The sequence below is a fragment of the Aotus nancymaae genome, unplaced genomic scaffold (genome assembly GCF_030222135.1).
Source record: "Aotus nancymaae isolate 86718 unplaced genomic scaffold, 86718_ANA_hifiasm-v0.15.2.pri h1tg000131l, whole genome shotgun sequence".
Classification (NCBI taxonomy): Eukaryota; Metazoa; Chordata; class Mammalia; order Primates; family Aotidae; genus Aotus; species Aotus nancymaae.
The window spans coordinates 1,351,245-1,364,763 of NW_026988546.1; the positions used below are offsets into that span (position 1 = coordinate 1,351,245).

At 51.1% G+C, this 13,519-nt stretch overlaps 1 protein-coding gene across 2 annotated transcripts in view; it reads left to right on the forward strand.

Annotated features, from left to right (window-relative positions):
* Nucleotides 1–1,288: 1,288 nt before the first annotated feature.
* The window catches only part of CNNM4 (cyclin and CBS domain divalent metal cation transport mediator 4), a 59,040-nt gene continuing 46,809 nt past the window's right edge, over nucleotides 1,289–13,519 (forward strand). Inside the window, exon 1 of one of the 2 annotated variants that reach the window (XM_012436801.2) lies at nucleotides 1,289–2,765. In XM_012436801.2, the coding sequence (XP_012292224.1) occupies nucleotides 1,364–2,765 (1,402 nt within the window). In that variant the 5' untranslated portion in view covers nucleotides 1,289–1,363. The remainder of the gene's footprint in view (nucleotides 2,766–13,519) is intronic. The other variant, XM_012436800.2, reaches the window with a different exon arrangement.

The following is a 13,519-nucleotide window of genomic DNA, read 5'->3' on the forward strand; positions in this document are numbered from 1 at the left end:
GTTCCTGCAAGCTTAGCAAAGTGATACCGTATCATTCTTACCCCCATTTACAGATGGAGAAATGGGTTGGGAGATGACAATCTGGAGGGACCAGGATTTGTATCTCGGTTCAGTTTCTACATCTCTAAATGGAATTAATACTAACTCTGAGGGTTGTTGGGGCAATTAAATGAATATGATATATGTGTTTACTTGTTTATCTCCTGTTTTTTGTTGTAGACTGTAAACCCCAATGGGCAGCGACTTTGGCTTGTTCACTGCTCTACTGTCAGAGCGTGGAACCAGTGCCTGGTACAAAGTAGGTGTTCAATAAATATCCGTGCTTGGCCGGGCGTAGTGGCTCACGCCTGTAATCCCAGCACTTTGGGAGGGGAGGCAGGTGGATCGCCTGAGGTCAGGAGTTCGAGACTAGCCTGACCAACATAGTGAAACCCCCGTCTCTACTAAAAATACGAAAAATTAGCCAGGCGTGGTAGCGGGCGCCTATAATCCCAGCTATTCGGGAGGCTGAGGCAGGAGAATCACTTGAACCCGGGAGGCGGAGGCTGCAGTGAGCCGAGATTGCGCCATTGCACTCCAGCCTGGGCAGTAAGAGTTCATCTCAAAAATAATAAATATCCGTGCCTAAATGGAAGCAACAGGAGACAAGTCTAGGCCAGAGCCTGGCCCTTCTATAACCTTGGTTCCCCAGATTTGCCTTCCACATCAAGCAGCCACTTAACGGTTGATAGAAGCATCGCCTGGCTGGGGCTGGGGGAACCTACTTCTGGCCTTGGGCCAAGGTCAGCAAAAGTCTCAGCAGTGAGGAGGCCAGAAAAGTCTCCAAGGGGCAGGCTGCAATGCCAGCCTAAGCTCTCAGGTTCCATTTTTCTTTTCTTTTTTATTTTTACCTTTTTCTTTTTCTACATCAGGAAAAACACTTTTCTCGCCCTGCCTGCAGAACGGGCCACCCCTAGCTGAGCTGCAGGCTGCCGGGAAGGGAAAGGAGCCTTGCACGTGCAGCCGGGCGAGACCGAGAAACAGGAACGGCGTGGCGAAAAGCTGGGTCTCGGAGGAGAGCTGATCCCACAGGAAGAGGAAGGCGGGAAGGGCGCGGAGGCGGAGCATTGGGTGGGTACCCCACAGCTGCTCTCGCGCTCCGGCTCTGCTCCACCTTAAGCGTCTGGACCCCCTTAAGGGCGGGCGCTGGAGCCGCTCACCCCGGGGCGGGGCCTCCAATGCAAATGAGGGGCGTGGAACGGCGGGGCGGGGCGGGGCCCTGACCTGACGTCAGGCCCGCGGCTCGGGCAGTTGGCTCGGCGGCAGCGGAGCGGCCGGAGCGGCGGCGCGCGGGGACCGGCGACGGCAGCAGAGCCAGAGCAACATGGCGCCGGTGGGCGGGGGCGGGCACCCGGGCGGCGGGCCGGCCCGAAGGCGCCTCCTCCTGGCGGCACCGGTGCTGCTGGTGCTGCTGTGGGCGCGGGGGGCCCGGGGCCAGAGCAGCCCCCAGCAGGGCGCGATCGTGGGCATGAGGCTGGCGAGCTGTAACAAGTCGTGTGGGACGAACCCGGATGGCATCATCTTCGTGTCCGAGGGCAGCACCGTCAACCTGAGGCTATACGGCTACAGCCTGGGCAACATCTCCAGCAGCCTGATCTCTTTCACCGAGGTGGACGACGCCGAGAACGGCCACAAGTCCACCAACTGTCTCGAGGTCACCAAGGACCTGGTCGTCCAGCAGCTGGTCAACGTGAGCCGCGGGAACACGTCCGGCGTGCTGGTGGTGCTCACCAAGTTCCTCCGGAGGAGCGAGAACATGAAGCTATACGCACTGTGCACCCGGGCCCAGCCCGACGGCCCCTGGCTGAGGTGGACCGACAAGGACTCACTACTCTTCATGGTAGAGGAGCCTGGGAGGTTCCTGCCTCTCTGGCTGCACATCCTCCTCATTACGGTGCTACTGGTGCTGTCCGGCATATTTTCTGGCCTCAACCTGGGGCTTATGGCCCTGGACCCCATGGAGCTGCGCATCGTGCAGAACTGTGGCACCGAGAAGGAGAGGCGCTATGCCCGCAAGATCGAGCCCATCCGGCGCAAGGGCAACTACCTGCTCTGCTCGCTGCTCCTGGGGAACGTGCTGGTCAACACCTCCCTCACCATCCTTCTAGACAACCTCATCGGGTCCGGCCTCATGGCGGTGGCCTCCTCCACCATTGGCATTGTTATCTTTGGGGAGATCCTACCTCAGGCCCTGTGCTCCCGACACGGGCTGGCAGTGGGTGCCAACACCATCGTTCTCACCAAATTCTTTATGCTACTCACCTTCCCCCTCAGTTTTCCCATCAGCAAACTCCTGGACTTTTTTCTGGGCCAGGAGATTCGTACTGTTTACAACCGGGAGAAGTTGATGGAGATGTTGAAGGTGACGGAGCCCTATAATGACCTCGTGAAAGAGGAGCTCAATATGATCCAGGGTGCCCTGGAACTACGGACCAAAACCGTGGAGGATATCATGACCCAGCTCCAGGACTGCTTCATGATCCGCAGCGATGCCATCCTGGACTTCAATACCATGTCGGAGATTATGGAAAGCGGCTATACCCGAATTCCGGTGTTCGAAGACGAGCAATCCAATATTGTAGATATTCTCTACGTTAAAGACTTGGCCTTTGTGGACCCCGATGACTGCACCCCTCTCAAGACTATCACTCGCTTCTATAACCACCCAGTGCACTTTGTCTTCCATGACACCAAGTTGGATGCCATGCTGGAGGAATTCAAGAAGGGTAAGGACAGATATAGGTTCCCTGGTTCAATTTCCTTGTGATGCCTCTCGTCCCCCGGCATGTTTTGTGTCTGCTGGTTTTAGTGTTCTGTTTGTGTGACTCTGTGTCCCTTTACCCATCACTTCCTATGCCTCTGAGGACAGTTTTAGAGCGGTAGACCCGTTCTCAAGTGTCCACCATCTGCCAGGTAGTGCACTGTGTGCTCCTGATGAATCAAAGCTAAATAAGACACACTCACTCCCTTGGAGGGCTGGAGCAAGGCCTCAGGGAACTATTGAAGCAAGACAGCGTAAGACAGATGCCTGAAAAGAGGCCAAGGCAATGGAGATTTAGAGTATGGGTTGGAGTGGGGAAGGGGCTGGGAAGTTGGGGAAACCTTCACAGGGGAAGGAGCATTTGAGGAGAACCTTAAAAGGTGGAGAGACTTGTTGTTTGGGGCAGAGGGAACCCCGAAAGCAGAAAACCTGAGTGGAGAAGCAAAGGTGTTTGTGGCCCAGCAGGTGGTCCTGTTTGGTGGGCATAGTCGCTCTGATGCTCAGTGGTCAATGGCTGGAGTAGTTTGGGGTCCGGTAGTGGATGCTAAGTTTGCTCCGAGCTTGGAGCTACAGAAAGTTTTTGAGCAGAGCAGTGACATCACCGGAGGTACTAGCCCAAAGAAGCAGAATTGGGAGTCTCTAGTTGGCTCCCTGCTCAAAACAATGCCAAATAATGCTTTCGACTATTCAGCAGAAGCAAGCAGATTAAGTTTTAGTTATTGTTCTGTCTTTCCCTGGCGCCAACGTAAGCTTCCCTCCTGTGGTCTGCTGGAAATCTTCAGCTGGCCTTGCACTGCCTTGTATTTTTTTCTCACCTGGGTTCTTGGCCATTTTGCAGGTAGTTAGAGAGGCATTTGGAGGGTTTACTCATCAGTCTCAAAGCTCAAGGCACACACTCCTTTTCTTCCAGCAAAATTTTCCTCCCACCTCTGCTATTCAGAAGCCCTTAGAGTGGCAGTAAACAAGCCAATTATGGAGTGGAACGCTCCTAGGCTGAAGAAAGTGAAGAGGAAGAAAGGGAAGCTCTTTTTAGAGGAATGGGGGTTGGAGGCTCATCCTAAACTTAAAGACTTTGCTTCCTAAACACCCTCCCAGCCTTCATTCCCATAGGAGAGCTCCTGCTGGCTGAGGCCATTCAGGCCGACCTAGGGCTCTTAGGGACTTTAGAATCCTAGCAGGGAGTGAGCTGGCAGGTGTTTCTAGAACAGAGTGGAGGACAGCGTTGGAGTGGGATAGGGAGGAGCTGGCTTTGCCAGGTTTGGTCTGAAAAGATGCTGAGGTCAGGGCCAGGGTGGTGGGCTGGTACCCTCCCGCTTAAGTTCAACAGACTGCATCGGAGGACCACTTGAGTAAAGTAAGCCAGAGTGGGAGAGAGCCCAGGGGAAGGTGGCCTCCCTGCAGAAACTGGTGAGACAGACCCCTGGTGGTGAAGGCAGAGGCTGTGGTGGGTTGGGGGTGGGGGCAGCTTTGGGAGTGCAGATCCAGGACAGAAAAGCAGTGAGGATCTGTGCCCCACCCTCACCCCAAGCCTTGGGACCTGAAGACTTCTCCTGTTGCTTGTTTGGGAACATGATTAGGGCCCTCCAGGGCGGCTTCCTCCTCACTGCCTCTGTAGTGTTTGGAACTATGGCTTGCGACACACCCAACAGCACCTTCCCATCAGTTTACTTGGGAATCTGGATCCAACCAGTATGGATTGGCCTGGCCAGTCTCCCAGCCTTGATCAGCAAGGCTGAGCTCTCTTGGGTGGGAGCCTCCCTGGGTCTTGAGAAGGCTATCTTTGGGCTCTGTCTTGTCAAGTGCCCTTTCATTAAGTTAGGACAACAGAGCTAGCATCTCTTAGGCCAGAGCAGAGCTCTGCTGAGCTGAAGTCCCCAGGTTCAGTTTAGTCTCCTCCATAACAGAGGCCAATAGCCTGAGGCCACACCCTGGAGCAGTGCTGGTAATCCCAGGGAACTGCCCAGCACAGCTGGCTGCCCTGGAGATGGTGATGGTCACCCCCCCCACCACCACCCCCGCTCCCCAGAACAGGCCCTGCGGCTTTATGCCATCACTTACTTCCCCATTCCCAGAGGTCTCAGAAAACCAGTTTTAACTCGTTGCACACCAGGTTCGGGTTCCCCGCAGTGTGGCCTCTCCCAGACCTTCCCATCTGGGTTCACCTTCTTAGTCTGAGATTGCCCAGGACACAGCACACACCTAGTGTACGTCTGCAATTTAAGAGTTTCTTTAGGAGTCTGGTGTTGGGAAGCTTTTTTTTTTTTTTTTTTTTTAAGCTAAGAAAACAAGTGAGCAAGGTTAGCACAGCTGGCGTTGTTAACAGTACCAGAGTCAGAGCTGGGGCAACTGTTTAGCCCAGCATCTCTCGCTGAGGGTCCAGCCTGACCCTCTTCCACCCCAGGTTGGGCATGGACCCTGAACCTAACTTTGCCAGAGTCCTTCTGCCCCACAAATAGTCCTCTTTTAGGGTCTTTGTATTCCCTCCTTCCCCTTTCCAGCATTATAAGCTCCTTGAGGGTAGAGGCCATGCCTTCTTAGTGTTTTCACCACTCAGTGTTTGGTAAAGAGAGGGGTCTTCAGTAAGTGTTGGACAAATGAATGAACAATGGATGACTCTCTGGCAAGCCCCACTGGCCTTTTTGCTGTTCTTTTTTTTTTTTTTTTTTTTTTTTGGCGACGTACTTTTGCTCTTGTTGCCCAGGGTGGAATGCAATGGCGTGATCTCGGCTCACTGCAACCTCCGCCTACCAGGTTCAGGTGATTCTTCCACCTCAGCCTCCCTAGTAGTTGGGATTGCAGGTGCCCGCCACCACATCCAGCTAATTTTTTACATTTTTAGTAGAGGCAGGGTTTCACCATGTTGGCCAGGCTGGTCGAAAACTCCTGACCTCAGGTGATCTACCCACCTCAGCCTCCCAAAGTGCTGGGATTACAGGCGTGTACTACTGCGGCCAGCCTTTTTTTTTTTTTTTTTTTTTTTTTTTATTTGAGGTGGAGTTTGACTCTGGCACAATCTTGGCTCATTGCAACCTCCACCACCTGGGTTCAAGAGATTCTAGTGCCTCAACTTTCCGAGTAACAGGAATTATAGGCACATGCCACCACACCTGGCTGATTTTTGTATTTTTAATAGAGATGAGGTTTCACCATGTTAGCCAGGCTAGTCTTGAACTCTTGACCTCAGGTGATCTGCCCACCTGGCCTCCCAAAGTGCTGGGATTACAGGTGGGAGCCACCATGCCCAGCCCTTTTTGCTGTTCTTAAACATACCAGGATGCTCCCACCCTGGGGCCTTTGCCCTGGCTGTTTCCTTGGGCTGGAATACTCTTCCCCAGAAGTCAGCATGGCTCACTGTCTTCCTAGGTCACCTCTCAGTGGAGCCTTTCTGTCACCCTGTTTAAAACTGTACCCACTATCCCACTCCAGCTTCCCAATCTTCCCTGCCCTGTGCTGATTTCCCCTCTTCTCATAGCATGCATGGCTCTCTAGCATCTGTACAATTTACTGACTTACTGTGTTGTCTACTGTCTGTCTCCTCCCACTGGAATATAAGTTTCAAAAGGCAGGTCTCTTTGTTTTGCTCACCAATGTAGCTCTAGCCCCTAGAATGGCTCTTTGCACATAGTAAGATCTCCATCCATGGCACTGAGTGAATAAGTGAGTGAATGAATACCTGTCTGGTTTGGCAGAGGATCATTCCCATTTTAATAGTGTTAGAATTCTGAGGAGCTGATGAGGGCAAAGAAAAATGGGTGTTGTGCACTTACCAGGTTCAGATTTCCAGCCACACAGGACAGACAGGAGGAGTGGCTGGGATGACATGTCAGGGACTGAGAAGTAGAGTTTGGGGCCTTGAGTGTGATGCATGGTTCTCCACGGGCCTCAGTTTCCCCACCAATAAATGGTCTTTGGCCACTGGGAGTTTACACAGCTTCCCTTGTTAGATGAGTCATGAATGTGCTCCTGCACACTTAGAGACAGGCTAGGGGCATCCATGCAGATGTAGGGGCTGAGCATCCCTAGGAGTAAGACAGGCGGATACAGCCTTGCAAGGCTTCCGTCTCCCAGCTCACAGCAGTTAGTGTCAGATATCTGTGGAACCCCGTGCTACGTGCAAGACATGATGCTAGGTGCTGCAGGACCACAGGAGTAAGATCATCTAGTTGGTGAGACAAGCCCTCAGGCCTGAGAGTCTCCTGTGATTTGAACCTTGGCCCTTCCGCTGAAACCTCGTCTAGAATTGTTTACAGTACTGGGTGTTGTGGGTGGATTTGTCTAGCTTGGAATCTCAGAACAAAGATGCCGCCAGCTCCTCCTGCCCATTTGTGTTTTGCCTTCACCACTCTCCCAGACCCTGAAGCAAAGTAATGAAGAAAGAGGGCAGAGCTCTGCCCCCTCTTGCAGCCCACCTTCCAGCTTCTTGCTGTGCCCCACCCTTCCCTCCCAGGTACTTAGCTCATCTTTAAACACCTTATCTTTCCCCACCCACCTTATAACCCTCTATACCCTGTACAGACCTGGGTGTAACTCCAGCCAGCCTGGTCACTGACCTGTGAGGTGGCCTTGGACCTTTTACTGCTCCTCTCAGCAAGTTAGTGAGGTATAAATTGGTGGGAAAAAGCTAGAAATATTTTTGTTAAAAACCCCTCCTAGCTGTGGTTCACGCCTGTAATCCCAGCACTTTGGGAGCTCTTGGCTGGGTCACTTGAGGCCAGGAGTTCAAGACTAGACTGGCCAACATGGTGAAACCCCGTCTTTACTGAAAAAAATACAAAAATTAGCCAAGTATGATGGAACATGCCTGTAATCCCAGCTAATGGGGTGGCTGAGGCAGGAGAATCACTTGAACCCGAGAGGCAGAGGTTGCAGTGAGCTGAGATCACACCATTACACTCCAGCCTGAGTGACAGAGCGAGACTCTATCTCAAAAAAAAAAACCAATATTTTCATTTAGGCCGTGTCAGATTTCAGATTTTCCCACTGACTTAATTTTATTCCTAGAACAGCTTTATAAAGGTAAGAAAAAAAAACCACTGCATGATTTTTGCATTCACTTTTGAAAACACTGCATGATTTTTGCATTCACTTTTGGTTCCTATCATCTGACACACCTTAAGTAACTTATCCTCCCCAGCCCACCCTCCCATCCGCACCTGCTTGTTCATTCATTTGTTCAACCAACAGTGACCATTTTGAAGCCTGTGTGTCAGACACTGTGCTGGCTGTTGGAAATCAGAGATGAATAAAACTGCCCTATTCACAGAAATCACAGTCTGCCAAGGAGATAGACACGTAAACCAAGCCTAGCTGCGCAGAGCTCACAAATAGGGTACTGTGGGACCCAGGGAGGGCAGGCCTGTGAGATGCTTCTGAAGTGAGAGTAAACAGACTCATTGATTCTTATGGAGATCTGGGAGTCAGGGCCAGGAGGTTTCTAGCTTGGGATTCAGGTTGATGACATCATTTAACTGCAATAGGGAGAGGAGGATGAAGAGGTAGTTTGGTGAGGGTGGAAGGAGGTGAGTGGTGATAATGATAATGGCGGTGTGACCTGTTACTGAGCTCCTTCTCTGTTCCCAGCATTGTTTACACTAGAGCTTCTCACACTCGGATTGCCTGAACATTTTGTTAAAATGCATACTTGAGGCCAGGCACAGCGGCTCATACCTGTAATCTCAGCACTTTGGAAGGCTGAGGTGGGCGGATCACCTGAGGGCGGGAGTTTGAGACTAGACTGACCAATGTGGAGAAACCCCATCTCTACTAAAAATACAAAATTATCCAGGCATGATGGTGCATGCCTGTAATCCCACCTACTCGGGAGGCTGAGGCAGGAGAATCGCTTGAACCCGGGAGGCGGAGGTTGCAGTGAGCCAAGATCGCGCCATTGCACTCCAGCCTGGGTAACAAGAGCGAAACTCTGTCTCAAAAAAAAAAAAAAAAAAAAAAAGATTGCACCATTGCACTCTACCCTAGACAACAAGAGCAAAACTCCATCTTAAAAAAAACAAAAATGCAGACTTGAACTCAGTGTGGTTTGAGAGTCTGCTTTTCTGACAGGTTCTCAGATGATGCCCATGCTGCTGGCCCTGGACTACGCCAGTGTGAAGTAACATCTAGGCAGGCATGCAGGGGAAAATGCCCATATGGGGCTGGAGAGCGAGGCTGGGACTAGGCTAAAAGGTTTAAGAGTTGGTGGAGAGCAGGCAGACTGTGAGAGAGGCGAGGACAGTGCAGGGGGTGTCAGTGTGTAAAAGCCAGGCTGAGGCAACTTCTTGGCAGAGACAAAGAGAACCAAGGGGTATTCGGGAGCCTCCTTGGAAGGTCAGATAGGGTGAGGACCACACACAGACTGTGAGATGGGATATTAGGTTTGGGTACCCAGCGAGAGCAGCCTTGGACAACTGGAGCCCAAAGGCAGCTGTGCACCAGCTCTCCATCATCCCTGCCTGGTAACAGCCTCAACATGGTGATTTGATCTTGAGAAGCTGCCCAGGGGCAGGTGTATCTGAGAGTGACAGGAGCTGGTTGATAATCTGGGTGCAGGCAGAGGTCCCAGCAGGGACAGCTGACAGAGCTGTGGCCAAGCTCCTCTTCACTTTCCCTTTAGTGTGGTGCTGTGGGAAGGGAACATGGGCATGTGGAGGGGCCTGGTGCGTGCCAGCTGGTGGGCAGCTGCATCTCCTTCCTGGCAGGCCCCGCACAGCCTATGGGCTGGTTCCCAAAGAGGAGCCAGAACTGAGAGTAGATTCACATGTCTTCACTTGACAGTTCTCTTCCCAGAGCTGTTTGTGCGATGGAAGGCACTGCTGTGCATCAAGGCCATAATGGGCTCTTAGGTTATTCTGGTGTTTACTTTTCAAAGGTCTCAGATTTTTAACTCAGAAATCCCGCTTCAATGTTTTTCTGCTCCTCTTGTCAGGACAGGAAGCACCGAGCAGATGTTTAACCTTGAAAATGGATGAATATGCAGGAGCACAACATCAGGGAATGGCCCTACAGGATCAGCAGGGGGGCCTTTGGGAAGAGGAGGCCTGTCTTGTTAGTAAAAGTCTGGGAAGACATTTCAATGGAATCTGCTAGGGTGGGTAGACATGGCGTTTTCCACTCTGGTATCTGTTGTCCTGGGAGAGCTTGGACAAGACCCGTGGGCTGAGAGGTGAGCCTGGCCATTATCCACAGCAGCTGTGCAGGTGCTGCTGGGGCCTCCTGGGTTGCTACTCATCCCTTTCTAAAGGAGGGACTTAAGGGTGCAGATCCCTAGGTGCCTTCTCTCTGCACCCCTCCTACATGAACCTGGTTGACTGAACAGCAAGGACATCTTTGAGGGGAAGGAAGCCCAGCCCCTTTGAAGGAGTCGCTACTACGGACCTCCATTCTCCTTGAGGGCAGGGGCAGCCAGCATGGTTGTCACACACTGAGCACTGGCTTCTGAAAGGCTACACAGCCAGGGAGAGTTTATATGGAAGGGCAGCCTGGGTCAGGCCTCTGTCGCTGCCTTGGTGACTGATTTTCGCAGAGCCTCCTGGTTCTTTTGCCCCCAGCCCATCGGGGATGGACAGGCTGTCTTGAAGCTTTCCTGTGTTCTTAGGGATTCTTGGAACTCCTTAGCAGAACTGACTCTGAGATGTCTGAAGGTGCTAGAATTTCCAGAGGTACTCGGCTGGCCCTGGGCTGAGAGGGTGGGGAGCAGCTGTCTGGCTGGTAGCTGCCATTTGTTCTAGACTGCTGTGGTGCAGCTCCCAGTCCTGTCTGCTGCCATGCCTGCCCTGTGCCTGCTTACCCCTCTCCTCTCACCAGGACGTCCTGTTGTGAGAGGGTTGGAGGCTCCATAAAGGATCCCTGCGGGGGAAGATCCAAGATGGCCGATTAGGAGCAGCTCAGGATTGCAGCTCCCAGTGAAAGCGCAGAGGATGAGTGGACGCCGCATTTCCAGATGGATTTTTATTGCCCACAGACCAGGAGATTCCCAGGCAGAGGAACCCCATGGGTCGCCAGTGCGGCTGTTTCGGCCGGCGCAGCTGTTTTGCCGGCACCCCGGCACAGCAGTCCTCCGTACAAAATACACGGGTTTAGCTGGCGATTGGAGCTCCGGGAAGGCAGAGTCGCCCATTCATCTGATTAAAAAGGGGACTGAAACAGGGAGCCAGGCCAGGAGATTCCCGGGCAAAAAAGCACCACGAATCTCAGCGCCGCTGTTTCAGCCGCTGCAGTGGATCGCTGCACAGAAAATCACACAGATCCCAGCCCCTGTTCAGCAGGCGACTGGAACACCTGGGACAGAGTCGACCGTTCAACTGAAAAAAAAAAAAAGTCTCTGAGGCAGGGAGCCAGGTGATCAGGCGCGGCTGGTCCGACCCCTACAATAAAAACCCAGCAATTGGAAACACTCTGGGTTGAGAGTTTCACCACAAGCACAGCTGAACCCGGGAAGGTCCAGCTCTGTGGGGGAGGGGTGTCCGCCATTACCAAGGCAGTCCACCACTACAGAGGTAGTCCACCATTGCTAAGGCAGCCTGCCATTGCTCAGGCAACCCACCATTACAGAGAGAGTCCACTATTACAAAGGTGGGCCACCATTGCTGAGGCAGTTCTAACTACACACGTATAAGCAGGACTGCAGGGAAGTTCACACGGCAGCTGGGTGGAGCCCAAAGCAGCTCAGCAAGGCCTCTGCAGGCAGACAGTGACTACACTGCCTCCCTGCTGGGCAGGGCAGCCCTGAAAAAAAGGCAGCAGCACAACAGAAACTCATAAGTAAAGCCCTAACTCCCTGGGACAGAGCACCTGGGAAAAAAAAGGAGTTTATGAGTTCTGCTGCAGCAGACTTAAACGTACCTGCCCAGCAGGTCTGAATGAACAACGGAGCTCACAGTTCAGCACTTGAGCTCCTATAAAGGACAGACTGTCTCCTCAAGCAGCTCCCTGACCCCCGTATAGCCAAAGAGTCACCTCATAAAGGAAAGCTCAGACTGTCATTTGGCGGGTATCCTTCTGGGACAAAGATAGCAGGAGAAGAAACTGGCAGCAACCCTTACTGTTCTGCAGCCACTGCAGGTGATCCCCAGCAAGCAGGGCCTGGAGTGGACCTCAGCAGTCCTACAGCAGAGGGGCCAGACTGTTAGAAGGAAAACTAACAAACAGAAAGAAATAACTTCATCATCAACAAACTGGACGTCCACTCAGAGACCCAATCTGAAAGTCAACAACTACAAAGATGACAGGTGAATAAATCCATAAAGATGGGAAGAAACCAGCGCAAAAAGGATGAAAACACCCGAAACCAGAATGCCTCTCCTATGAGGGATCACAACTCCTCACCAGCAAGGGAACAAGGCTGGATGGAGAATGAGTGTGATGAATTGACAGAATCAGGCTTCAGAAGGTGGGTAATAACAAACTTCTGTGAGCTAAAAAAACATGTTCTAACCCAATGCAAAGAAACTAAGAAAGTTGAAAAAAGATTTGATGAAATGCTAACAAGAATGGACAACTTAGAGAGGAATATAAGTGAATTGATGGAGCTGAAAAACACAACACGAGAACTTCGCAAAGCTTGCACAAGTTTCAACAGCCGAATTAACCAAGCAGAAGAAAGGATATCAGAGGTTGAAAATCAACTCAATGAAATAAAACGAGAAGGCAAGATTAGAGAAAAAAAGGGTAAAAAGGAATGAACAAAGTCTCCAAGAAATATGGGACTATGTGAAAAGACCTAATCTACATTTGATAGGTGTACCTAAATGTGATGAAGAGAATGAATCCAAGCTGGAAAATACTCTTCAGGATATTATCCAGGAAAACTTCCCCAACCTAGCAAGGCAGGTCAATATTCAAGTCCAGGAAATACAGAGAACACCACAAAGATACTCCTCAAGAAGAGCAACCCCAAGGCACATGATCATCAGATTCACCAGGGTTGAACTGAAGGAGAAAATGCTAAGGGCAGCCAGAGAGAAAGGTCGGGTTACCCACAAAGGGAAACCCATCAGACTCACAGCAGATCTCTCAGCAGAAACCCTACAGACCAGAAGAGAGTGGGGGCCGATATTCAACATCCTTAAAGAAAAGAACTTTCAACCCAGAATTTCATATCCAGCCAAACTAAGCTTCACAAGTGAAGGAAAAATAAAATCCTTTGCAAACAAGCAAGTACTCAGAGATTTCGTCACCACCAGGCCCACTTTACAAGAGCTCCTGAAAGAGGCACTAAACATAGAAAGGAACAACCAGTACCAGCCACTCCAAAAATATACCAAATGGTAAAGAGCATCAACACAATGAAGAATCTGCATCATCTAACAGGTAAAAAAACCAGGTAGCATCAAAATGGCAGTATCAAATTCACACATAACAATATTAACCCTAAATGTAAATGGACTAAATGCCCCAATCAAAAGACACAGACTGGTAAATTGGATAAAAAGCCAAAACCCATCTGTGTGCTGTATCCAGGAAACCCATCTCACATGCAAGAATACACAAAGGCTCAAAATAAAGGGATGGAGGAAGATTTACCAAGCAAATGGAGAGCAAAAAAAAGCAGGAGTTACAATTCTCGTCTCTGATAAAATAGACTTTAAAGCAACAAAGATCAAAAGAGACAAAGACATTACATAATGGTAAAAGGACCAATGCAACAAGAAGAGCTAACGATCCTAAATATATATGCACCCAATATAGGAGCACCCAGATACATAAGGCAAGTTCTTAATGACT